Source organism: Hyaena hyaena, unplaced genomic scaffold, assembly GCF_003009895.1.
Source record: "Hyaena hyaena isolate Hyena2069 unplaced genomic scaffold, ASM300989v1 scaffold_248, whole genome shotgun sequence".
NCBI classification, from domain to species: Eukaryota; Metazoa; Chordata; class Mammalia; order Carnivora; family Hyaenidae; genus Hyaena; species Hyaena hyaena.
The window spans coordinates 1054189-1078614 of record NW_024080881.1 but is presented as its reverse complement, the minus strand read 5'-3'; the positions used below and the strand labels follow the sequence as shown (position 1 = coordinate 1078614).

Genomic DNA, 24426 nt, shown 5'->3' with positions numbered 1-24426 from the left:
CCTGCTCCCCTCCTTCCTACCACAACCTGAGAGCGAAGTTATCAGAGCCGCAGAATGTCCTGGGGCCACACTCGGGGTCTGTCCGTCGGCAGGTAAGGAGCCCCCGTGCCCGGGAGTCCTGTGCAGACACGGCGGACAGCGTAGACAGCGGCGCTGGGTGAGCCTCAGCAATCATTTAAAAAAATCTGAGTTGAAACTGTTTGCCCCTTTCCCATGAAAATAACACCCTGACGTCTTTTCTGATTAAAAACCTTTATTTTCCGACACAGAGTTCAAGGGCTCGGCCTGTCTGTAAAGCCTCAATTCCACCTGCCCAGGTCCCAGCCTCCCTGGAGGTTCAGAAACTCAGCACTCGCGTCACAACCCCCTTCTCAAGGCTTGGACAACTTTCTCTCAGAGTGTCGACCTGGTCTGCCCGCTTGTCTCCCTTCCACACCTTTCCAGAAGCTCCATTTCCACGGGAAAGAGCCCAGCCTCCTGGCTGCCTTCCTAGTGGGGCCGTTTCCATGGGAAACAGGAGAGGAGGGGCTCCGGCGAGCAGCTCGGGGCCCTTCACCCCTTCACGAGCCGCACAGCCGCTCGACCTCCTCCTCGCAGGCGTAGAATTTCTCGAAGAGCTCCGGGGAGGTGCCGTTGCACTCCAGCCACCTCCTCAGCGTGCCCAGTGCCCGGAGGGCGTCGGCCTTGGTGGGCAGGGGCCCCGGGCCATCCTCCCAGGCCCCCTCCTCGTCCTCAGTGCCTGCCTCCTCCTTGCACACTCCGGACGCGGGCTCCTCACCCTCCAGGTCCACGAAGCGGGAAAACTCCTCGAGGCTCAGCCCACCGGGGACTGGCGGCGGCATCTCCGAGGCGGCCTGGCCTGGGGCCGGGGCCATTTTGCAGGGAGCCAGCCCTTCCTGGACGAAGCTGCTCCCGATGAGCTGGGGGGGCACCTTGGCCCAGGCGGCCGCCGCCATGTGCAGCGCGTCCAGCACCGTGATGCCCGCCGCGGCCTCGGCCAGCGAGACGCCGTCCCTGTCGCTCCGGACGGCGGCCAGCTTGCCCAACAGACGGTGGCGGTAGTGGGTCCTGAAGGCCCGGACCACGGAGCCGGGCAGCGAAGGCGGGCTGCCGTCAGCGGCCAGGGGCAGGAGCCGCACGTGGCGGAGGCCCGGCAGGCCGGCCACCCCCTCCACCACCCGGGCGGCCAGCAGCAGGGTCACCTGGCGGCCTTGCCGTCCCATGTCCCTGTCGAAGTGCGCCAACCACTCTGACCAGGGGACGCCCGGGGCGGGGTGGTAGGAGGCAGGCAGGGCCTCACCGCTGACCCCAAAGAAGCACCTCGGCGCGGCCCGGAGCCCACTGAGCAGCACGCGCCGCTTCTCGGTGCCTCGGCTGTTGGCGCACAGCAGCACCCGCAGCCCGGCCCGCGCCCCGCCTCCGCCCGGCACCGCCCGGTAGAGCAGAGGCACCTCGGCACAGCCAAACACGTCCTCCGGGGAGAAGTCTTTAAGAGAAAGAGGAGGCTGCGCCTGGGCCGGGGGGCCCGGGGGAGGGGGCTCAGGCGGGAACGGCGGTGCGAGTCCGTGGCGCCCCCCGAAGCCCACGTTGTTCCGGCGTTTCCAGCGGACCAGCCAGCCGATGCTGGGCACGAAGTCCTGGCCCATGACGTCGGCCAGCTCCTTGGCCTTGTGGAGCAGCATGGGCCCCGTCACGTCCCAGGCCCTGGCCCGCGCCACGTGGTACCAGCAGAGCAGGGCCTCGTCGATCCCGCTGTACTTGGACTCCCGCTTGCGCTTGCGCTCGCCGTTGGCTGTGCCGCTGCACCAGTCCGCCAGCAGCTTCTCCTTATTCTTGCAGATGCGGGAGATCTGGGGCTGGGAGACCTGGAAGCGTCGGGCCACCTCCGACTGGGACATCTTGGACTCGTCCAGGAGTTCCAGCACCTGGATCTTCTCGGCCAGGGAGAGGGCGTGAAGCTTCTTCTTGCTGCTCAGCTCCATGGCTTCTCGGCGGCGGCACCTGCCGGGGGAGCAGACAGTGAGCCGGGCACAGGCGGCTGAGGCCGGGAGGGCGGCAGAGGGGCACCGGCGGGAAACGAGGCTATACGGGGACAGGGGAGCAGGCTGGTGTGGGGGAGACACCAGGGAAGGCGGGGCCGGCCGGAGAGGGTGCGGGGCGCACTGGGTGGGTGTTCAGAGGGCTGGGCTGGAAGGAAGGGCATGGCTAGGTTGAGCGAGCCGTGCGCGGGCGCAGGGCAGGGCGAATGCCGGAACAGAACCGGGCAGTGGAGGGGGCTCGCTGGTCAGACGGAGCAGGAGTCTGGGCTGGGGTTTTGGGGAGAAGGATGGATAGAGCCAAGGGGACAGCGGCAGAGACAACAAAGGGGTGTGGATGGGGGAGGACATGGGGCTGGGGCTGAGTGGGGCAGGTGTAGGGGACAATCGGGGCTGGGGAGAGGCGTCCCTGGAAAGCGGAGAGGGATGATGGCCTGGGCTGGATGTTGGGGAGGGGGGGTTAAGGGGGCGTAGGGGGGCGGAGTAGGTGAACAGAGTTGAGGTGACAAGTGTACAGACGACAAAGAGGGACGGACGGGAGCAGAAGGAGCCAGGCTGATTTGGTGCTGGGTCCTGAGGAGGTGAGACTGGGGGTGGGGGGGCGGAGGAGTCGGGCCTGGAGAGGCAGTGGGAGCACAAGACCAAGACGCCAGGTGCACAGGCGACAAACGGCAAGAGGGGTGAGGAGGCCGCAGGCAGCGAGAGGGACGAGGTGTCCCCAGAGGGGAGGGTGGTGGCCTGGGAGGGGGACTAGAGCGCGGACCCGAGCGCCCGGGACCGAGGCAGGCCAGGAGCCGAGCTCCGCCACCTGGCCGACCTCTCCCCACCTCAGCGCGGGGTCCTTAGGCGGGGCGTACCCAGGCGCCCGCCGGCCCGGCCTCCCTGCTTCCCGCTCTGCACCCACCTCAGGCGCTCGTCCCGCGGCTCCCGCCCCTGCCCCGGCTCGGCTCGGCTCCCGAGCCCCTGTCTGGGCGGCGACGGGAGGGCAAAGGAGGGACGGGCGCCACGACCCGCCGGGCGGAGTGGGCCGAGGGGCTGCGCGGTGGCAGGTGGCGGGCGGCGAGCGCGCGCACAGCACGGCCCGTGCGCGCCGCCCGCGCCGGGCTCTCCCCGGGCTGGGAAGACCACGGTGCAGCCGCTCGGCTCCCACCCGCCGCAGCCCCGCCCAGGCCCAATCAGATTGGCCCTCAATGACGTCCCGTCCCGCCCCCAGCCAAGTCTCACTGGACGTCGCGGAAGCGGCGGGGCCCTCCCAGGGGCGGGGCCTCCAGCGTGAGGGGCTCTGAGGCGGAGCCAAGACCCGGCGGGAGTCAGCAGCGTGGGCGCGGGAGAGACCTGGCGTCTCAAGGCCTTCCTGGCAGTGACCTAGTCAGTCTCAGCTTTCTCATCTACCCAACAGGGCTGACACCCCTCACGGACCGGTTGTGAGAAAAATGGAAGAAAGCTTTAAGCCACACAAAAGCTGTTACCATGGACAGCGCTGGTCTCACGTCCATCTGTCCAGCTAGGGATGACCACCTGCGTGGGCCAGTTCCGATTTAGGGCGATTAAGGTCCAAGTTTTATTGGTTTTGGTAACTGTTGGCAAGATTCAGGTTTCTGAACTCAGGATCTATTACCAGTCCCGTCCTCGGTAACCTTCAGTCCTGCCTGTTCTTAGCAAGCGGATGTAGACACCTTAACCTGCGGCGGGGCGCTCACGGCCCTCAACCTCAGCCTGCTTTCCAGCCTTGATTCCCTCCCCCGCTTCTAGCTCTGATGGGAAGCCTGGGGCCACAGATGGGAGGGGGGCCACACAGAGTCCCCATCACTCTGCCTTTCTCACAGGGTTCCCTCCCCAACCCAATCCTACTGGCTGATTCTTTTTCCATCCCTTTCCGTCCCATCCGAAATCTCATCCCTTGCGAGCCCTTCCCAAATTTCTCACTTATGGCTGCTACAGCATTATCTTTTTTTTTACATTTTTCTTTTCACGTTTCTTTTCTGACTCTTGAAGACTACTCAGCCACCAACGATCATTGCTTTACTCCACCTGCTTCTGGCCTACTTCCGTGTAAAATACCTAAGGACAAGAGATGTGCTTTGTTACCACCCAAATTCCCAGCCCAGAGGACCCCGCTTACTTATTGAATGCAATGGTCTACGCCACTGGCTTCCAGTGGGTAACAGTGGCTTTCAGGCTGTTTCAAAAAACGCTAAGGATACCTCAGTGGGTTGATAACTGACTGATTCAAATCTTAAAAAGTTTAAGTTCAGAGCACCTGGGTGGCTCAGTTGGGTAAGTGTCACACTTTGGCTTGGGGCATGATGTCATGGTACGTGAGTTCGAGCCCTGCATCAGGCTCCATGCTGACAGTGCAGAGCCTGCTTCAGATTCTTTCTGCCCTTCCCCCACTTGCACACGCTCTTTCTCTCAACTAAAAAAAAAAAAAAGTTTAAGAACTTCAAAACACACACTCAAGCGAGATAGAGAAGATCCATTATGGAAGCTGTCAAAAAAAAAAAAAAAGTCAGCTGCAAAGAAAGGAAACTCATTTTTGTGCACGTAGATGAGTCCCCAGGAAAGCGGCATGGGGGCTGAGCTCATGTGCACCACATCTACAGGAGTGTGTGCCAGGCAAGCAAGGCCGAGTGAGGGGTCTCTCTGCTCCTTGTGTGCAATACACACAAAGCTTTCACGTGTTCCACTGTAGTATTTTCTTGTGACTGTTTTATCTGTATATAATAATCAAGCTCCTGAACCCATGTAAAGTACCTGAAATCCCAAGACCAACCGTTACAAACCTGTCACCGTTTGCATATACAAGTCAAGCAGAATTTCCTTCAAACCAACCCAAATACAGAAACAGGATGAAGTTGACTTTAACCCAAGTTTTGTATTAACTGCAACCCCTTCTCTGTCTTTCATAACAAGGAATAGTTGTGTTGTAACACAAATGTACGTTAAGAATTAGAACACTCAATTTTTTATATATGCTTTAAATACTGGAGTTTGGCAAAAATTTTAATTCGGGATTAAATAAACGCCACTGTCCTAGGAAAGTTTTAGGATGAAATGACCTCCTTAACCAGGGAAGGGAGTCAGGAGATAAACCATGCAGCAGGGAGTTCTGCGTAAAAACGTTTATTTGTACTAATGTTTAGAATACAGGAACTAAAGAAAGAAAAGACACCTCAACTCCAAAGCGACCGTGAATTAGGGCCTGCCCACAGCTAAGGGGAAGGCCACTCCAGGGTGTCCTGGCATGGACTGTCCCCCCCACTATCTCATGTCAGTGTCACCAGGCAAAAAACTGAGGAATCAGGGCGTGAAGACCTTACCAGCTGCTAGCGAGCGTGCAAGGGAAGAAAGGGAGGTCTGTGTGGCTTCCCTGTGACCCAGGAGCCACGATACACAGAGCAGGAGGCAGAGGCTCCCAATTCAGTTAAGGGCAGGAGCTGAAAGTCCAGGTCCAGAAAGAACAAAAAGGGGGATTTCGGAGGTAGGCTTTTTCATCGAGTTAAAAAACAGGCACATTATCCAACGTCTCCCTGTGGCCCCCAAGCTGCTGGCCTGGCCCCCTGATTCTTCCCCTCTCCCCACGAAACCAAAGGGAACAAGGAGGGGAGGCAGAAGACAGGAAATTCCAAGGGCGGGGAATGCTTCGGTCACTAGAGACCGCCTGGGAGTGAGCCAGGTGAGCACAAGAAGAATCAGGTGAAGCTGCTACTCCCCCTGGGGTGGGGTGGGGTGAGGGGGACAGGACCGAACAAGGAGGGTGACCAAGAGCATCCCGGCTCAGGCAAAGGACCCTGGGGAGCAGGAAGACAGGGCCGCGGAGGGCCGGTCCAGGGGAAGGGGGCAGCGAGGCTAAGCAGCACGACGCGCACGGAAGCGCTGCCTCAGCTCGCCCCAGCCGCTCGCCCCCAGCCGCTCCTGGTGAAGAGGCCCTGGCCTGGCTCCCCTCTAGGGGATGGCAACACCCCAGGGACTGGAGCGGAGGCAGAGCGGAGAGAAAGGGGAGCTGCTCTCCTACTCTTTCTCAGAGGACACTGTTTGAACCCTGTGATCACCAGGGCCGGGGCCCAAGGCAGGCAGAGTGAATGCACGGCACGGAGAGCAGTGAGAAGCTGGGCCGCAGGCACGCCTCGGGGCAGTGTGCTGCTCCGTTCTCCCTGAGGGCCTAGGGCCAGGGGTGGCCAGAGCTGCCACCCCAGCTTGCTGCTGCCAAAGGCAGATTGGCACGACCACCCGAGGTTCTCTGGACTTGTGAAAGAGGAGGAGGGGAGAGGTGGGCGTGAAAAACAAGAGAGGAGGAGAGAAACAGCCCTAGATGCATGAGGGGGAGGGGAGGGGGGTAGCCGGACGGGGCGGGGGGGCACATCAAGAGGAGTTCTGGTTCTGGTAGATGGAAGCTTTCTCCTTCAACAGGTCCAGACACAAGTGGCAGCTCCAACTTCCTGCAGAGAAGCAGAAAGGGTCAGGACAGGGCCCACATGGCCCTAGCGCGGCGCCCCTCAGCTCCGCACACCTCCTTCCAGCAGCTGGACCAGCTACGTGTGGGAGAGAGGTTCTGCGCAGTGAACGTTCACAGTTACCCTGAACTACGAGAAACCTCTAGGGCCTCAAATATCATGAGAAAGAATTCTTGGTGCTGAAAGAAAGAATCACCTGGAGGACTACTTCCAAATACAGACTCCTAGGCCCTCTTGGCCCTAGTAAATGAGAATCTCTAGGGGCACCTGGGAAGACAGGATTTTTTCAGGCATCTCCAGTTTAGACTTGTGATTACAGAAGAACCAGCCTTTGTTCTCATGGCCCCAACGGTCAGAGCAGAGATCACGAATAGTGGCTCTAGAGAAACCAACTCTGACTCCACACTAAGCCGGCTTTCTGTGAAAACCACAGAAAGGAGACGGGCTTGCCACCGTCACTAGGTGTCTGAGATGATGCTGAGGACTGAAGAGAGCTGAAAAGGGGCAAACTGTGATGACCCAACTTGCTATGATCTACTTCACCAAAAAACTGGAAAAAATGTCCCTTGTCAGAAAAATAACTGTTTCATACTTTGCTTATTAATATTTATTAATGTTGTGTTCTTGTTTTGTTTTTAGAAACAAAATTAGCCCTTGTAGCCTTAAAATCATAAATGTAACTGTACATACGTATATGTGGATGTGTACGCGGGACAGAATCCACACCTTTTATAAACTCTTCAGCGATCTAGGACTCTCAAAATGGAAAAAGGTCCTTTGTAACCCGAAGGTCAATACCACCGGGGCTGGCAGGCTTCTCTGTAAACAGCCAGCCAGAGTGCTACATATTTTCGGCTTTGTGAGCCACATATAGTCTCGGTTCCATGTTTGTCTTTTTTTATAATCTCCTTTAAAAATGTAAAAACCGTTCTTAGCTTGTGAGCTGTATACACTAGCAGCGGCTGGATCTGGCTTATGGGCTGCAGTTTGCTGACACCCGACTTAGAGCCTAGACCACCTCATGGCTTCTAGAGGGTTCTCCCCCAGCTGCCTGTAGCTCTTCACTACCTCAGCGTCTGACAGTACTTCACTAGGAAGGCCCTTGTACAGTTCACGTAGAATTTGGTCTATAAATTAATATTTCACAGTTAAAAAAATAAAACACAGATCACACGACTTTTCATCCAAGTAGATTTGTAAAGTGAGCACGAGAGAGGACAGTAGCTATGTGCTCCCCCGTAGCTGCCAAAGGACTCTTCAGACTTCGTTAGTGTCCCCTTCCCTAGGGGGTGACACCAGTTTGACCTCTATTACGAATCAGCTTAACCACACAATGGGCCACTTGCTCTGGTCTGTGATGCTGGCCCACATCCTCTGCGCACAGTGAAAACCAGGCACTCACACCCTCCTGAGCAAGCTCCGGATTTCTATAAAGGAGGAGCCTGGGGACAGAGATCTGGCTGGAAGGGGAGGGGGACTTCAGAGAGGCAGCCACTTTTTGGGGCCACCACTGGTTTGGCCAAAGAGCTTCCACAAACTCAAAGCATTATTAAGCAAACTACCAGAGGGGCGCAGTGACCCATTCACGCTCCAGATTTAACACTTTCCTAGTCCAGGCAACGGAAGAGAAATGATATGGACACTCAAACCTGTCAAGTCCAAGAGTTGACACCAAAGCCTCACATCAGAAAAACTATCAATGGAGTTTCTGGACTGGCTGGAGGAAAACAAACCACTCCTGGTAAATGTTTTCTGCTCAGCATCTGTTTTCTCTTGGGCTGGGGATTTTCTGCATATCTAAATGTATCTAGGGACAACGTGCAAACATTAAACCCTTGAAACTGAGATGGTAGGAAAGCATTCTGAGTGAAGGCAAAGTATCTACTCCCTGATTTAGAAGAACAGATCACCGAGAACTCATTTATTGTACAAGTGATCTGCCAGGTGACAAATAAGATAATTGTTCTGAGTAAGAGATCAGGGCAACCTACCTTCAGGAGGCTCAGACATGGATGGTGTGAGACAGTACATGTGGTAGCCACGATCACAGTCGTCACAGAAGAGGAGCTGGTCCTAGAGAAGGCAAGGTGGGAGAGGAAGGGGCAGGTGAGTGACCAGTGGGCCTCAGTCGGGCCACTGGGGGAGGGGAGGGGTGGGCGCCTCTGCAGACTCCATGGCTACTTCCAAGAGGGGGCAGGGAGGTGGCAAGTAAGAACAGACTTGGGAACTTCTGGAGAGAAAACGGCTGTCCTGGGGCACCTCGGTGGCTCAGTCAGTTAGGAGTGCGACTCGGTTTCGGCTTAGGTCCTGACCTCATGGTTTTACAAGTTCAAGCCCCGAGTCAGGTTCCAGGCTGACAGTGGGAGGCCTGTTTGGGATTCTCTCTGCCCCTCCCCGACTCATGCTGGCTCAATCTCTCTCAAAATAAACTAAAGAAAAAAAAAAAAGAAAATGGCTGTCCTCCATGCAAACTGAGTCACCATCATGCCACCTGAACCCTACCAGCTCCCTAACTCAGCTCCTGGCCTCCACTCTCGTCCCTTACATTCTATTCTTTACAGACTAGGTATCTTCTAAAAATATTGGGGCACATCACCCCCGGATGAAATCCTCAGACCTGGTGATGGCCGCCTTCCGCTCTCTCCTCCTCCTGTGCTCCCGCTGCAGGAAGGCCCCGGCTGGCCAAGCTGCCTCGGGACACTTGGCTCGTCTGCCTTAGGCCTCTGCACTTGGTGCTCCTCCCCTGGGCACGCTGTACCCACAAACCTTCTTGGACTGGCTCCTCTGCATCATCCAAATCTCAACACCAACGTCACCTCCTCGGTAAGGCCAGCTCTGACTACCTACATGTAGTATCCAGCGACTCTGCCACACCACCGCGCTCACTCTCTTCACGGCCCCAGGGAAGGGTCACTCATCTCCTCGTGCACCGCTTGTTCCCACCAGAGGATAAATCCCATGAAGGGAGGAGCCTCGTGCGTCTTGTGTCCTCGGTGCTTAGAATGGCGGCTGACACTAAGCTGGCACTCAGTGAGCACCTGCCGAGCAAAGGACTCAAAGTTCTCACTGGGGTGCTGGGGAGGGTCTTGCTTCCCTCTCAGAGGAGGCTCCCGTGCACGGGCCGCGGACGGCCGGTGCCAGGCACGCGGGGTGGGGGGGACACGCACGTCGTTCTCGGAGGTGCCGCAGATGTTGCAGCACTTGCACTCGATGCACTGCCAGCGGTAGGTCTTCACGGCGGCCATCATCACTGGGGTGAACTGCAGGCAAGACGGGTGCCCTGTGGAAGGCGGGAGCACGTGACACAGACAGCTGGGGACAGGGAGGGGGGCGCAGGGGGCCAGGTTGCCCGGGGCTCCTCGGGGCTGCCCGCGGCCCTGGGCTGGAGGTACCTGAGCGGCCACAGTCAGAGCAGGACACCAGCTCCTCCGGCTGCCCTGTCTTCTTGTTGATCTTGGAGTCCCCCAGGCAAAAGTCACAGTAGTTGTTGGGCAGGGCCAATCCATCGGGACCCTTCTTGGCTACAGAAAGAGAACTCTGACGACACCCTCGGGGGCCTCTAAGCCACCCCAAATCCCTGCAAGGAGGGCTCTACGTAAGCAGGCCAACTCCCGCTTGCCCCACCTCCAACACCTCAGCTTACACTTCTGCTCCTCCGACCTCTGGGAAACCGGGGTGGGCGGCTGCGAGTCTTCCTTGTCCTCACCCTCCTCCTCAGCCAGGTGGGAGTGGGCGTAGTGGTAGCTGAGGCCTGGCCGGTTCTTGTAACGTTTTCCACAGACTGAGTGGGGAGAAGAGTGCAGAGAAAGGCATTAGGATCCGAGAGAGCTGCATCCTGGCCCCTCCGAGCTGCGGGGTGCCCCCCGAGGCAGAGGCGACCACCCTGCCCCCCACAGGCTCTGTCTGAGACAGGCCTTTAGTGACAGCCACCTCTCCTCGGCTAGGAGCGGTAGGCCCCGGGGCTCTCCGGCTTCCGTGGCTCTTGCCCCTGCTGACCCCCAGCCCATGGCCACCTCTGCTCTTCCACACTGGCTGTCTGGGAGGCGGACCCCTTGTCCCATTACCACCTGGCCTGGGGATAGTCCGGGGAGCTCTGCATCAGGAAGGAAAGGGAATTTCTACAATCTTGCAACATGGCAAGGAGGAATAAAGGTAATGAAGAGATCCCAAACTTGCTTTTACCTCTCAGTCAACGTGGGAAGCTCAAGCTACCCCGTGAATACCACAGAGCTCATCTCTGCCCAATGAGGAGTGGGGAGTGGATCACTTGGGGATCACCTATCCACTGAGTCCACTGGGGTATCTGGCCCCCAAGGCAATTCAAAGACACTCTCACATCAGTGCCCTGCCCACCCCCTGCCAACCAGCCAGGAAAGCAGATCTCCACAAGGCATCTCGTACTCTTAAGCAGTGACACCAGAAAGAGCAAGGGGCCGGCAGGAAGGGACGGGGAGAGGACGGGAGGAGGTGGCGAGACGGTGAGAAACGTTAGCTGACCACCATGTGTCTGTTCTGGGGAAGGGGAAGCAAAGGGATCTGTTGTAGCGGGTTCCTGATAATGCTTCTGAAGCCACCCCATGCAGCGGGGCCGAGCAGCCCTCGGAGCCAGTCCGTGGGAGACAAGCAGCGGCAGAGGCAGCTTCCGGGACTGGGAGGAGTGGAGCACAACAGAAAGCCCGCCGCTCCCTTCCCCATGCCATTCCAGAGAGTTTTACACCAGCACCACAGGAGATGAGAAAGGTGGGAGAAACAGGGAGGAGGGAAAGGGACAGGAAAACCAATAGTCTGAAAAGTTGAGAGAGCTACCTCTCTGGGGCGCTTTCGAGGTATGCTTTTGTTTGAAACTATCTGAAAGACAGAAAGAAAAGTCATGAGAAGAAGGCCTTGATACACTTGAGACAGGAGCAGCAGCAGCAGGAGAGCGGAGCAAACGAGAGAGAGACCAGCGGCGATGGCGCTCCCAGGGTGGAGGAACAGAAGTGGGGCGAGTCAGAGAAAAGGGGGACAGCAAACATTGAAAAACTCAGTGTTGGACTCCGGGAGCCCTGGCTTGACTGGGGCCCGCAGACCCGGAAGTGGTCTATCGAGAGGCCGATTCTGCCTGCTGAGTGTGCCCCCACCCCCGGCACCCCGCCCCCGGGGACAGCAGCAATCTCTCCCAGAGCATGCAGGCCCCCTCCACGGCGGAGCAGAGGCCGGGGCCTCCTGTTGGCAGGCAGGACGGTGTCAAGGCTGACTTTACCACTCTGAACAAGAACGACACCCTCCCTTCTCTCACATCCTGAGCAGGGGCTGGGTCCAAGGCAAGGACTACCCACCCACTCACGAGGCACTCACTGTCACAGGCATAGGGTTTGTCCCGATCCTCCAGGATGGAAGCGTCCAGCTTCTTCCGGGCACTGCCCACACCTTTACCCTGCCAAAAAGAACAAAATGATGTCCTTACTGAGATGTTTAAGCTTGAGGAGTTGAGCTCTCCAGGAAGTGGCTGCTAATTTCACAAGAGAAAAAAAGGCAACAACAAGCAATAACGCAGAGGGACTCCACGGGGTCCCCTGCAGGCAGCACCTCGGCTCTCACCTTGGATTTCCCCTTGCCCCGACGCTTGGGAGTGTCTTCCTCATAGTCCTCGTCATCAAGGTCATCCAGGAAGTCATCTGGTTCTAGGATCCGCTGAATGGACAGGAGGATTAGGATGGGCAGATACAACATACATCCAGAAGCTCCCACACGACGGGACTGGGCAGGCCGCCCACAACCCCTTCTGTCAGGTGGCCCCTCTGCTCCGGCCTCCGGCCTTACTGCTGCCCTTCAACACCCTGCTGTCCCAGCCCTTCACTGCAATGCTCTGGGCTCTCCTGCCCTTTCATGTTGCTCTCCTGGAGTGCCTTCCTCGCCATCTCCAAGGGGCTGAATCAAATGCCATGTTGTCAGAAAGTCTTTGCTGGTACCCCAGGGAGCTGTGCCCTCTCCTGCCTCTGACCTGCTGCCCTAGGAGCACCCTGACAATGGTTCCCTTCCCTCTGACATCTCACTTCCTAGATTTTTTTTTTAGTTATTTATTTTTTTAGTAATCTCTATACCCAATGTGGGACTCGAATTCATGACCTGAGACCCTGCACACTGTTCTGAGGCAGCCAGGCACCCCCAATCTTTCGATTTAAATTAGAACTTTGTTGCTTACTTGTGTGGCCTTATAGGAAGGTTTTCTTTTTTTAACTACTCTGTTTCAACTTCCCTGCATGTGAAACGGAGGCCACAGTACCTACTTCATAATAGAGAAAGTAATGGGAAAGCACTCAGCACATCACCTGCCGTATTTTTAGCTCTTAGTATTTCTTTTTTATTTTTATTTTTTAAAATTTATTTCTAGGAAGAGAGAGAGAGAGACAGCGTGAGTAGGGGAGGGTCAGAGAGAGAGGGAGTCACAGACTGAAACAGGCTCCAGGCTCTGAGCTAGCTGTCAGCACAGAGCCCGACGCGGGGCTCGAACCCACAAACCGCGAGATCATGACCTAAGCGAAAGTCGGACGCTTAACCGACTAAGCCACCCAGGCGCCCCTAGCTCTTAGTATTTCTATGTATAGTTTTGTCTTCCCTATAGACCAGGTCTGCTTCATCCATGTAACCCCAGGCACCAAAAACCATCTGCGACAAAAGATGAAGGAGTCTGTCCTTAGAAGGAAAGGAACAGGACAAATGGGATGCTAAAAGCAAAGCCAGTCAGTACCCAGTGCTAATCAGGGAATGAAGCAGGAACAGAACGGCAGGGGCCTGCTGCCTGGCCCACAGCCTCTGCCTTCCATTCTGCTTACTGCGTGGCCTCTGATGAAGAGGAGGCCAGTTTCTATCAAAACTCCCTTAGCCGTAGTGTTAATCCTGTACCTTCCGTGCTCGACTGTTGGTTACAGGAAACTCGCCCAGGCTGTCGTCATCCACTCGGGGATCCGGGGCACCTCGCTTCTCCAGGGGGTCGGTGCGCAATAGAGCCTCTAAACTACTGCCATCTTGAGAGATCAGCCCCTCCTTCTTCAGGGTCTGGTCTGTGTCTGCAGGCAAGGTCAGGAGGAGGCGAGGCTCAGAAGGGCTGAAAGCAGACCGCTCTGGGTCTACACAGTGCGAGGCCAGCCACAGGCCAGTCACTGTCTTTTGGTCTCTGGCTGCCCAGGAACCAAACAAGACACCTCAGTTTACATGGCAGCATAACTATCTGTTTACCTGTCTCCTCTATTAGACTGAGTTCTTTAAAGGAAGGAATGGCTTCTCACTCATTTTAGTATCTTCAGGATCCAGCATTGGGCCTGGCTTATAACAGGTAATTAGCAGGCCTCCTACCATGCAGCAGGCCACACCCCTGCTCAGGGAGGAGTGTGCTTTACCTGGTTTAATAGATGGGAAAGAAAGTCTTGGATCCTCGGGAGGGTGGGCTCGCCGCTTTTTCCGCCAGCGCCGGGCCGGGTAGGAGTACAGCTGCCCAGAGGCCAATCCTGTGGAAAAAGGAAAGGGAGAAAAGTCAAGCTCTAACCCAGTCCCAGGCAATAACAGCAAACACTTTCTAGATGAGCAGCCCTCCCCACCCCATCCCAGCCCTGGGTTCTAGAGCAAGGGAGGAACATGGACAGTGAAGGCCCAGGCAGGAGGAGAAAGTTTATGCAAAAGAAAACTGGATGTAGACTCAGGGGCCTTGGCTAACATCTAGCTTCCCAGAAGCCCAATGACAGCCTCAGTAGGGCAGCCCTGAAGGAAACAAAGATGCTGGTATGAACTTGTCTGCTCCATCCCCCCCTGGGCTTCTAGTCAAGGGAAGAGCATATTCATCCAGTGGGGGGAAAGCAGTGAGGAAAACCCTCTCAGCTGGCTCATCACTTAAGCTGAGAAAGCTCCTTCCTTGTGCTTCTGAGTGTGAACCCTCACCTGGACCCCGGTGTCGCTTCTCCATCCAGATGTAACAGTTGCTCTGGGCTACTCCAGTCTGTGAGTCCAAGAAAGGAAGGCGCACGCTGCGCTCAGCACAGAGGCGGGCATTGTAATTGTGGCACTGCTCCATGGCATCTTTGTAGTACTGCTCCCCAAGGCTGCGGGGAAGACAAAGATCAGGGCAGGGCGGAGCACAGGGCACCGAGCTACCCCTCCCTTGCCATCTGCTTCTTGAACCCAGAAGGTTCAAGGGACTGGGAGATCATGGCTCGGTCCTATTTGTCTCCATTTCTGCCTCATGGGACACCAAGTCCCTTCACTAAGCCATTATGAGGAAAGGCACTTTATAAATAAATTACCATCAGGAACCCATGATCTCTCATGTCTAATCAGACTTAAGTCTAACCCAGAGAGAGAGGAAGAAACTAATGTTCACTCTGTGCCTCTCTTGAGTCCAGCCCTGTGCTGGCCAAGATGAGGTTTCCCTTGACCCTCAGGACTGAAAAGAAGAGGTTAGCTTCTTTTCACAAATGAGGAAAAGGGTTCAACAAGGTCTAGGGGGGTCTTATTAAAACATATTTAACAAACTGCAGCATATCTATACCATGAAATTCTACTTAGCCATTCAAGAAAAAGAAGGAAACTCTTCATGTATGGATATCAAACAATCTCCAAGATGACTAGGAAAAAATAAGCAAGGTACAGTGCCAAGAAGTGTTATAAGATGCTACCATTCATGTAACAAGAGGTGGAAAAGAAACTGTAGACCTCCAGAGAGAAAAACTGGGGGCAATTTCTCTTCTATGCCATTTTTTATCTTTTGGATTCTGAACCATGTGCAGGTTTCTCCCACTATCTGACAGTTTCCTTTATGGCATTTCACTTTGACAAAAGACCTACATTAGTAACTGTTTTCACTAACCAGAAGAGATTCAGAGAGATTTTTACTTTCAAGAAGTGGTAATTGCTTCTTTGCTTTATGCCATCTCAGCTTATGAACAGTTTCATAGGAACACTTTACTTTTGGATAGCAGGGGTGGGGTGGGGGACGTGTATTTAGCCAACTAATTAATTCTATATACTGATTTTACAGTCAATGGAAAACATCTGAAAATACCTGAACTACCTTGAAGCCTACTTTTTTTACTCAGTACTACTAGAGTGATACAAAACCTGTTTGCTCAGAGGCCCATCCTAGGCCCTTTTCCATTCCCACCATCAAATTATTTACTCCAAAGACTGAGCTTGAAATGTAAATCTTCCTTCACTCCAAGACTCCGTTTGAAATCTAAATCAAAGGTAAACCTTGGGGCGCCTGGGTGGCTCATTTGGTTAAGCCTTGGACTCTTGGTTTTGACTCAGGTCATGATCTTGCGGTTCATGGGTTTGAGCCCCACACTGGGCTCTGCCCTGACAGCGCAGAGCCTGCTTGGGATTCTCTCTCTCCTTCCCTCTGCTCCTCCCCTGCTTGTGCGCACGTGCTCTCTCTCAAAATAAACTTAAAAAAAAAAAAAGGGTAAACCTTTAAGTGTTTTAAAAAGCAGAAGAACTGTACAGTGCCAGGTTCTAAGAAGCATGTATAGAGAAACAATCTTGTTTTCATCCTTTACAGTTTAACAAGCACTTTATTAATTGAGCTTAAACTAAAATGATTCATGTTTACATATTCAATCAATCTTAAAATTAAACCGAAGGCAGAGGTATTTTCTTTGCCATACTATCCCCAGCACCCTCAAGGGTGTTTGGGACATCTGGACTTGACTTGGGAGTAAGCAGACCTTGCATGGCTGCAAGTCACCACACAAACTGGACATTTCATCAACCCACGTGGAGTTCTGGTTCCTTTGCTACAGACTGGGGAGGTGGGACTAGATAAGCTCTACCATATTCTATGTGAGGGAGACCGCTAGCATGAGAAGCTGGACACAGTATGTCTCTGTTGCTTATGTTCATAACTCAAGCTCTGGGAAGGGAGGGGAGCAGGGTAGGCTCTCACAGCAGCCATAACAGACTATTTAGGCACAGCTTACTTAGTATGTACCAAAGCAAAGACACACACCACATACAAGACGATGACAACACAAGACAGCCTGGCCTGATTCAATGAGCTGTAATGACTACAATTTGAGGGAAGCGTGGATCTTGTGTCGGAGAGTAAAGAGAAGGGAACAGGCTCACATTAGCTGGCCTTTAGGAGGCAGCCATGTCCTTACCACGCAGAGGAAAACTGGATAAACAAGGCTGAGTGCAGCAGCTCCTTTGTTTCTGCTGATGGGAATTGATACTGACACTGGAAGTCAAATGGAAGGAAGGGCGAGACAGACTTTGGGCTTCAAAGTCAGAGCAAGGAGGCTAGAAATGGTTTGGGGCGAAAGAGTAAGAGATGTTCGATCAAAGCTCCTGCAGTTAGTGGGATTTCAGAAGGCGGCGCAAACAGTCTCGTGAGCAGAGAAGTGGCAAATGAAACACCTAAGCTGGGGGAAGAGAGGATCTGATGAGGAGAGATTAAGAGAGAATGAGAGCATTTATAAACAGGAAGATTCTTCCTCCAGAACAAGATGCAAATCAGAAAAGATGCGCTAGTAGTCCTGACCTCGATGTATCATCTCAGCTGTTCAAAGAGCAGGTACACCATGATCCAGAGAAGCTCCAGAAAGGTATCTCTCTCCAGGGTGACAATGGTAGACGAAGAGTAGAAGCCCCTTCTTAAAGGGCAAGTTCTGTAGGGAAATGTGCTAATTGTGGCTCACAGCCCTCTGCAGCTACAACAGAGGAGAAAGTTACTAGTGCTCAGTAACGAGTGGTGACCCTCACCATCTCTGTAGTTCTTTGAAGAGAAATAAGAAGTCATGCTCTGTATAAACAGGCAACTCCTCCCTTTTAGCACCACACGAAAGGCTTGGCAACTCTATTTCCCTGAAGAAAGTCTTCCAACATCAAGTCTCATAACCTATTAACTCTCCAAATCTGATATTCCCCCAGTACGGTAAGATTTCTAAGGAAATCCTTTCCTGGGATTCCTTCCTGGGAAGTATGAAACCTTTGTAAAACCTCCCCTTAAAATGGGATGTGTGTGTGTGTGTTGGGGGGGGGATCAACAAAGAGAAAGGCACGGAAACAAAGAAAGAACATCTGAGTCAGGAAGGATAACTATACAAATGGTAGATCAACAGCGACAGTTCTAAATTGAGGGAAATGTCAGCCTGAAGAAAGAGCTGGGGGAAACTGGAGTGGGCAGATCGGAGAGAAAGATAATAGTGTTAGAAGGAGGGGTAGCCGAAAGAGGAGGCAGGATGGAGCTGAAAGCAAGTCAAAAAAAAAAAAAAAAGAAAGAAAGAAAGAAAAGAAAGAAAAAAAACCCCACAAGCCGAGAAGGCACTTAGCTTAATGGAAGTGGGAACGCATTCTCAACGAAAAGGCTCCAGGCAGAGAAGGGGGAAGCAACCTACTCTTTAGAAAGGCTCTTGGGAAGAGTGGGGGCTCAGCCCACCACAAAGGCAGATGAGAAGCTGTGAGTCCCTCAGAATAAATGCCAAACCTTTTACCCTGTCATCCGGTCAAAATTCATCCGGTCAAAATCCAAAAGCCCGGCCCCGCCAGCTAGACACCTTTCAATCTTCCTGCGGCTGCACCCAGCCCAAAGTACCCATTCAAAAGAGCTTGCTCTCTCCGCCCAGCAGGCATGAACCCATTGCAATCTTCGCGGAGGAGGCTGGGTGACATCAAGTCCCAAAGCATCTTGAACTCGCAGCCAACAGACCACTCTCCATTCTCCCCAAGAACCACGAACTAACTTTGCCCGACACCTGCCTGGCACAGGGGGGCTGCACAGCGCAGCCTGCCCACCGAGATGCCCTTCTGCGCGGCAGAGGCGTCCTGGACGGCCTCCGTCCAGTTCCCGTTTTTTGGTGGCCGCACTGGCCGGCGCAAAGGCTCCCTCTCTCCCCTGAAGTTCTCGCTCTTCTGGATCGGCTCCTCAACAAATGCTTCCCAAGAAGGTTTTTGGTTCGGGGTCGCATATCCTCAAGACCTCCCCCCGCCCCTCCGGGAACGTCACGGGGCTGTTAAAACAAAACAGCTCCGCGGTGCTTAACTGCGCCAGGGCTGCTGAGCCTGTTGCTCCAGGACCGGCTGTAGGCGGCCGGTGGGGAGGGGTCGGCGGCCGGGCTTCGCGGGGGACACGGCCCGGCCCCTCCGGACCGAGGCGTCTGGTCGCGAGAGCGCACCCAGTCTGTCGCTCGTACGCAACAGGGGCGCCATGCTCGGGACACTGCGAGCCTGAAGGAAAGCTCAGACCGCACAGCCCCGCAGGGAGGCTACCGGTAAGGGGCTCCCGTGTGCCCCCCTCAGGGCCTCCACAAGTTTCCAAAGAAGCGCAACGTCTTCTCGGAGTCTCCTGTTGCCCTCCCTACCAAGTCGCAACGACGCCTTCTGGGGCATGTCTTTCCCTCCGCCTCGTCCCCTCCCGCACCGCCCCCTACTCCCAGGCCCCTTACCAGAACCCCCCACCGGCCTAGGAGAGAAAGAAACGACTACTCACAGCTTCACTACATTTTCCACCACAGCCGCCATCTTCCCTGCTCCTCTCCCTCAGGCCGGGAGGCCCGGAGCCCTCAGCGCGCAGGCGCCGGGACCGCACCGGGGAACCGGTTTCCTCGTTCCTCTGCGCAGGCGCCGCCCGGGCGCGCGCGCCCGAGAGCGAGGCAAGGAGAACAGCCTCGGGGACGGTCCGCCCGGCCCGGGGAGCCGAGGGAGCCCAATGCGCAGGCGCGGTGGGGACGGGCGCGCGCTCCGGGGGCTCCAGCTCGAGCCCGGTGTCTTCCACTGGGAGGGCGGGGCCAGCGAGAGAGGATCTGGCCCCGTGCAGAAATGAGAGGATTGATGAGATGATGAAATGAAGGCTGGCGAAAACCGGCAGGCCCAGAGATGGGCTAGATGGACTAGACGGAGCACATGCGTTCTGCTACTTCGCCGACCTTTAACCTTTTGGTTAACCCTTTGCCCTCACTCATGGGCTCGGGGAGGGGGATGATGGTGCACACTCCACTCCCCCCCCCGTACCCTCCCCCATCACCAATCAAGTGCCCATTTAGGGAGAGGAAAATTAACGTCCAGAACTGCAAGAACGTCCAGAACAAGCAGTTCCTTGTTCTGAACACTGGACCCTTGGCAGAAGCTACCTCACCATCTTGTCACCAAACCCAGCCACCAACTGAAATGATAGCCACTTCTCCCATCCTTCCTACGTCCGTCCCTCCACTCAGGCCGTGAAGAACTTCTCTTCTGCAGCTATCTTTTGTGCCATGCATTTCTCCTTCACTACCGAATCATGCAAATTCATGTACAAACATGGCTTAATATCCTCTTAGAAAATCAGAGCTCTTCTGGCACCTGGGTGGTTCAGTGAGTTAAGTGTCCTATTCTTGATTTCTGTTCAGGTCATGATCTCACAGCTGGTGAGTTCAAGCCCTGCATCAGGCTCTGCATTGACAGTGTGGAGCCTGCTTGGGATTCTCTCTCCCCCGTCCCCACCCCTCCCCTGCTCGTGCTCTCTCTCTCTCTCTCTCTCTCTTAAAATAAATAAATGAACATTAAAAAAATTGGAGCCTTCCTTCAGCCCATGTCTGCCTTGGATTATCACCGCATTTGTTTCCCCTTTCACAGCAAAGTTTCTGTTTATACCCCCATCTCTGTTGACTTACTTCCAAGTCCCTTTTTGCCCAGCTTAATGGTGATTCTGTTCCCCCTAGTTCATTGAAACAGGTCCTAACAAAGACACCAGGACCTTCATTTCAACACATTTAGAGATCTCGTCTCCATCCTCATTGGCCTGTCAACCCAATAGCTCTACTCATCTTCCCCCTCCTTTTTCAAGCTCTTCTTCGGGTCTCTGAGATGCACATCCTCCAGCTGTGCTCTGACCACACTGGCAGCTCCTTCAGCCCCTTTTGCTGACTCTCTGTCCTCTGTTCCACTTTTAACTGTCACAGTCCTCGGGGCATGGCCTTTGGTCTTTGACATATACCTTATCCCATGAATCCCAGGATGTGCATATTCCCTCCCTGGCCTCTCCTCCATATTAATATTTTAGAATCAAGAGACCTCTTAGCATTGCTGTGCCTTAAGATCATTTTTGGCAGAAGAGCGTTGTGGGCTATCTGTCACTGCCTACCCTGCACCACATTTGCAGAATAGGTACCAGCAGCTTGAAAGAAAACCCAGAGACAACACACTCTTTTACCCCTAGGAACCGAATGCTTGTCAGGACAGAGAATATCAGAAGTGACTCCAAAGCAGGAATCAAAAGTACATGGGGCGCCAGGTGGCTCAGCCAGTTAAGCATCTGACTCTTGGTTTAGGCTCAGGTCACGATCTCCCAATTCATGGAAACGAGCCCCGTGTGGGGGCTCTGCACTGACAGCATGGAGCCTGCTTGGGGTTCTCTCTCTCTCTCCCCCTCTCTCTGTTCCTCCCTTGCTTTTGCACTTTTGTGTGTGTGTTGTGCACATAACCTCTATCTCTCCCTCTCTCTCAAAATAAATAAGCATTAAAAAAAAGTACAGTATGTACTGTGGCCTGAATATTTGTGCTCTCCCCATTCATATGTTGAAGCCCTAAGCCCCAATATGATGGTATTTGGAGTTGAGGCCTCTGGAAGTGATTAGCTGTAGATGAGGTCACAAGGGTGAGGCCCTCTTAATGGGATTAGTGCCTTTATAAGAAGAAGAAGAAGAAGACAGATATCTCTCTCTATGAGGAAAGGCCATGTGAGGTCACAACAAGATGGCAGATGTCTATGTCAGGAAGTGGGCTCTCATCAGAACCCAAATCTGCTGGCACCTTGATCTTGGACTTGCCAGCCTCCAGAATGGGAGAAATAATTGTCTGTTGCTTAAGCCCCCCAGTCTGTGATATTTTGTTATAGCGGTCCCAGCTAAGTAAGACAGTATGCTAGCACTGAAGCTGAACGTATACAAATCCTATGATCTAGCAACTGCCCTTGCAGATGCAGACACCAAAAAGCATGCACAAGAATATTCACCACAGCATTCATTGTAATAGCTCCAAACTGGAAAAAACCCAATGCCCAAAACCCAAAACAGTACAATAGATTGAACAAAACAGAAAGAATAAGTTATTGTTATACAACAATGTGAATGAATCTCAAAAACTTAATATTGAAGAAAAGAAGCCAGTTTTGAACAAGGACATATTGCATGGTTCCATTTATATAAAAGTACAGAAATAGGCACGCTAGTCCATGGAATGAAAACTCAGGAGACGCGTTATCTTTGGACGATAATGACAAGAGGGGGCAAGAGGTAGCTATTGAGGTCCTAGGAATGTTCTTTTTTTTTAATGTTTATTTTTTATTGTTCATTTTTTTTGAGAGAGAGAGAGAGAGAGCACACAGAGTGGAGGGGTGCAGAGAGAGAGAGAGGGACAGAGGATCCGCATAACCGACTGAGCCACCCAGGCGCCCCAGGGACAGAGGATCCGAAGCAGGCTCTGCGCTGACAGCAGAGAGCCTGATGTGGGGCTTGAACTCACTAACTGTGAGAAAATGACTTGAGCCGAAGTTGGACGTTTAACTGACTGAGCCACCCAGGAGCCCCATGTTTATTTTTGAGAGAGACAGCACAAGCAGAGAGGGGCAGAGAGACTGGAGACAGAGGATTCAAAGTGGGCTCTGTGCTGACAGCAGTGAGCTGAAAATAAGACTTAGACTCATGAACCAGGAGATCATGACCTGAGCTGAAGTCCGAGGCTCAACCAACTGAGCTACCCAGGAACCCCTATAGTAATGTTCTTTTTCTTCATCTGGGTAGTGGGTACATAGGTTCTTTAATAATTTAATTATTGATTAATAATTTTATTATTTTTTAGATGGGGAAATTGAGTAGAGCTTAATAAAATAAGTATTTACAAAGATGCAAGCAGGTTTAGGGAAACCAGTAAAGGATAATGTGGTAGTCAGTGGCTTATCCAGCTTTTGTGAGGGCTTGTGGCTAAGGCATACTTAATTTTTTTTTTTTTTAGCATAAGGTACTTTTTAAAAATATTTTTTAATTTATTTCTAGGAGAGAGAGAGACAGCGTGAGCAGGGGAGGGTCAGAGAGAGAGGGAGACACAGACTCTGAAACAGGCTCCAGGCTCCGAGCTGGCAGTCAGCACAGAGCCCGACACGGGGCTCGAACCCACGAACCGCGAGATCATGACCTAAGCGAAAGTCGGTCGCTTAACCGACTAAGCCACCCAGACACCCCAAGGCATACTTAATTTTTAAAACCTTCTTTAAGAAAATGAATGCAAAATCATTGATACAAAATAAAGTTTTAGAGGTTAAGATAGAAAGAAAGCACATCAAACCACAAATCTATAAAACTAAAAACGTTTGTTCACTTTATAAAAATGTATTGAACTACACAAAACTGGGGCGCTTCTCTGCGTGCATATTTCAAAAAATTTGTTTTAATGTTTATTTATTTTTGAGAGAGAGAGAGAGACAAAGTTCAAGCGGGGGAGGGGCAGAGTGAGTGAGAGACACAGAATCTGAAACAGGCTCCAGGCTCTGAGCTGTCAGCACAGAGCCCAATGCAGGGCTGGAACCCACAGACCATTAGATCATGACCTGAACCCAAGTTGGACGCTTAACCAACTGAGCCACCGAGGCACCCCATCTGCATGTATATTTCAATAAGAAATTTAAAATAAAAAATATTAGTAATAACACATAGGCTAGTTCTGTTTAATTGGAAAGGTAGTGTGTGAGCCCCTCATGAAAGCCTTTCAGTTCCTTCAGGATTCTTTCAAGAAATGCTTCATCACCAGGGGCGTCTGCATGACTCAGCTGGTTAAGCATCCAACTCTTGATTTCAGTTCATGTCATGATCTCACGGTTCGTTGGTTCAAGCCCCAAGTCAGGCTCTGAGCTGACTGCAAGGAGCCTGCTTGGGATTTTCTCTCTCTCTGCTCCTCCTTGACTCATACTCCTGTTCTCTCTCTCTCTGTCCCTCTCAAAATAAATAAGCTTTAAGAAATGCGTCGTCACTGAACAGCAGATGCCCTCAACCACTGACCAGCGTATACAGTGTTTCTCTTACAGACAGCAACGAAGGAGCGGCGGTGGGGTGCAGCCTCTCCCAATCTCAACTAGTGACTCTTTTCCCAAATATTTCTAATTTCTGCACCTCTGGGTTCTGCCAGATCCACGGGAGGAACAATAACGGTATCTCTACATTAGGAACTATGACGGCCAATGGGCCATTTTGTTCTGCATGACACTGGGCAAGAAAGTGAAAAGGAGGGGCGCCTGGGTGGCTCTGTCGGCTGAGCAGCTGACTTTGGCTCAGGTCATGATCTCCTGGTTGGTTTGTGAGTTCAAGCCCCCCATTGGGCTCGCTGCTTTCAGCACAGAGCCTGCTTCAGATCCTCTGCCTCCTCTCTCTCTGTCCCTCCCCAGCTTGCATTTTCTCTCTCTCAAAAAAAATAAAATAAAATGAACATTAAAAAAAGAGAGAGAAAAGAGAAAGGAAGTACTGCTATTGTTTGGGGGATTGGTTCTTTTTTTGTTTTAATGTTTTTATTTATTTCTGACAGAGAGAGAGAGAGAGTGAGCATGAGCAGGAGAGGGTCAGAAAGAGAGGGAGACACAGAATCTGAAACAGGCTCCAGGCTTTGAGCTAGTTGTCAGCACAGAGCCCAACGCGGGGCTCGAACCCACGAACTGCGAGATCATGACCTGAGCTGAAGTTGGACGCTTAACTGACTGAGCCACCCAGGTGCCCCTGGGGTGATTGATTCTAATTGTCAAGGCGAAATAGGATTATTACCCAGTGGGGGCAAGGAGAAATATAAATGAACCCCAAGGGGTCTTCCTAATATTACATATGGGTAGTTAATGGGACACAGGCTCCTGGTTAGATATTTAATTCCAATATTCCCAACTGAACAAACTAAAAAGCAGAGGAAATGGAAACAAAAATCTTTTTTTTATATATATATATTTTATTTATTTC

At 53.1% G+C, this 24426-nt stretch overlaps 2 protein-coding genes across 4 annotated transcripts; both read right to left on the bottom strand.

Moving 5' to 3' along the window:
• Positions 1 to 263: 263 nt before the first annotated feature.
• On the bottom strand, positions 264 to 3610 carry TIGD3 (tigger transposable element derived 3). Of its 2 annotated transcripts, none has more exons than XM_039244873.1 (2): positions 3506 to 3610; positions 264 to 2001 (listed from the first exon to the last, which is right to left on the bottom strand). In XM_039244873.1, exon 2 carries the CDS (start codon positions 1980 to 1982, stop codon positions 561 to 563), a length of 1422 nt encoding a protein of 473 aa, XP_039100804.1. In that variant the 5' UTR covers positions 1983 to 2001; positions 3506 to 3610; the 3' UTR covers positions 264 to 560. The 2 variants fall into 2 exon arrangements, with proteins under 2 accessions (XP_039100804.1, XP_039100805.1); XM_039244874.1 differs by lacking the exon at positions 3506 to 3610 and adding an exon at positions 2941 to 2996.
• Positions 3611 to 5143: 1533 nt separating this feature from the next.
• On the bottom strand, positions 5144 to 19056 carry DPF2 (double PHD fingers 2). Of its 2 annotated transcripts, XM_039244846.1 has the most exons (12): positions 18948 to 18979; positions 14405 to 14565; positions 13870 to 13977; positions 13376 to 13539; positions 12071 to 12163; positions 11828 to 11906; positions 11297 to 11338; positions 10134 to 10271; positions 9883 to 10011; positions 9658 to 9770; positions 8482 to 8563; positions 5144 to 6475 (listed from the first exon to the last, which is right to left on the bottom strand). In XM_039244846.1, the coding sequence occupies exons 1-12, from the start codon at positions 18977 to 18979 to the stop codon at positions 6399 to 6401; spliced, it is 1218 nt and encodes a 405-aa protein (XP_039100777.1). In that variant the 3' UTR covers positions 5144 to 6398. The 2 variants fall into 2 exon arrangements, with proteins under 2 accessions (XP_039100777.1, XP_039100778.1); XM_039244847.1 differs by lacking the exon at positions 11297 to 11338 and having other exon boundaries at positions 18948 to 19056.
• Between the last annotated feature and the right edge of the window lie 5370 nt (positions 19057 to 24426).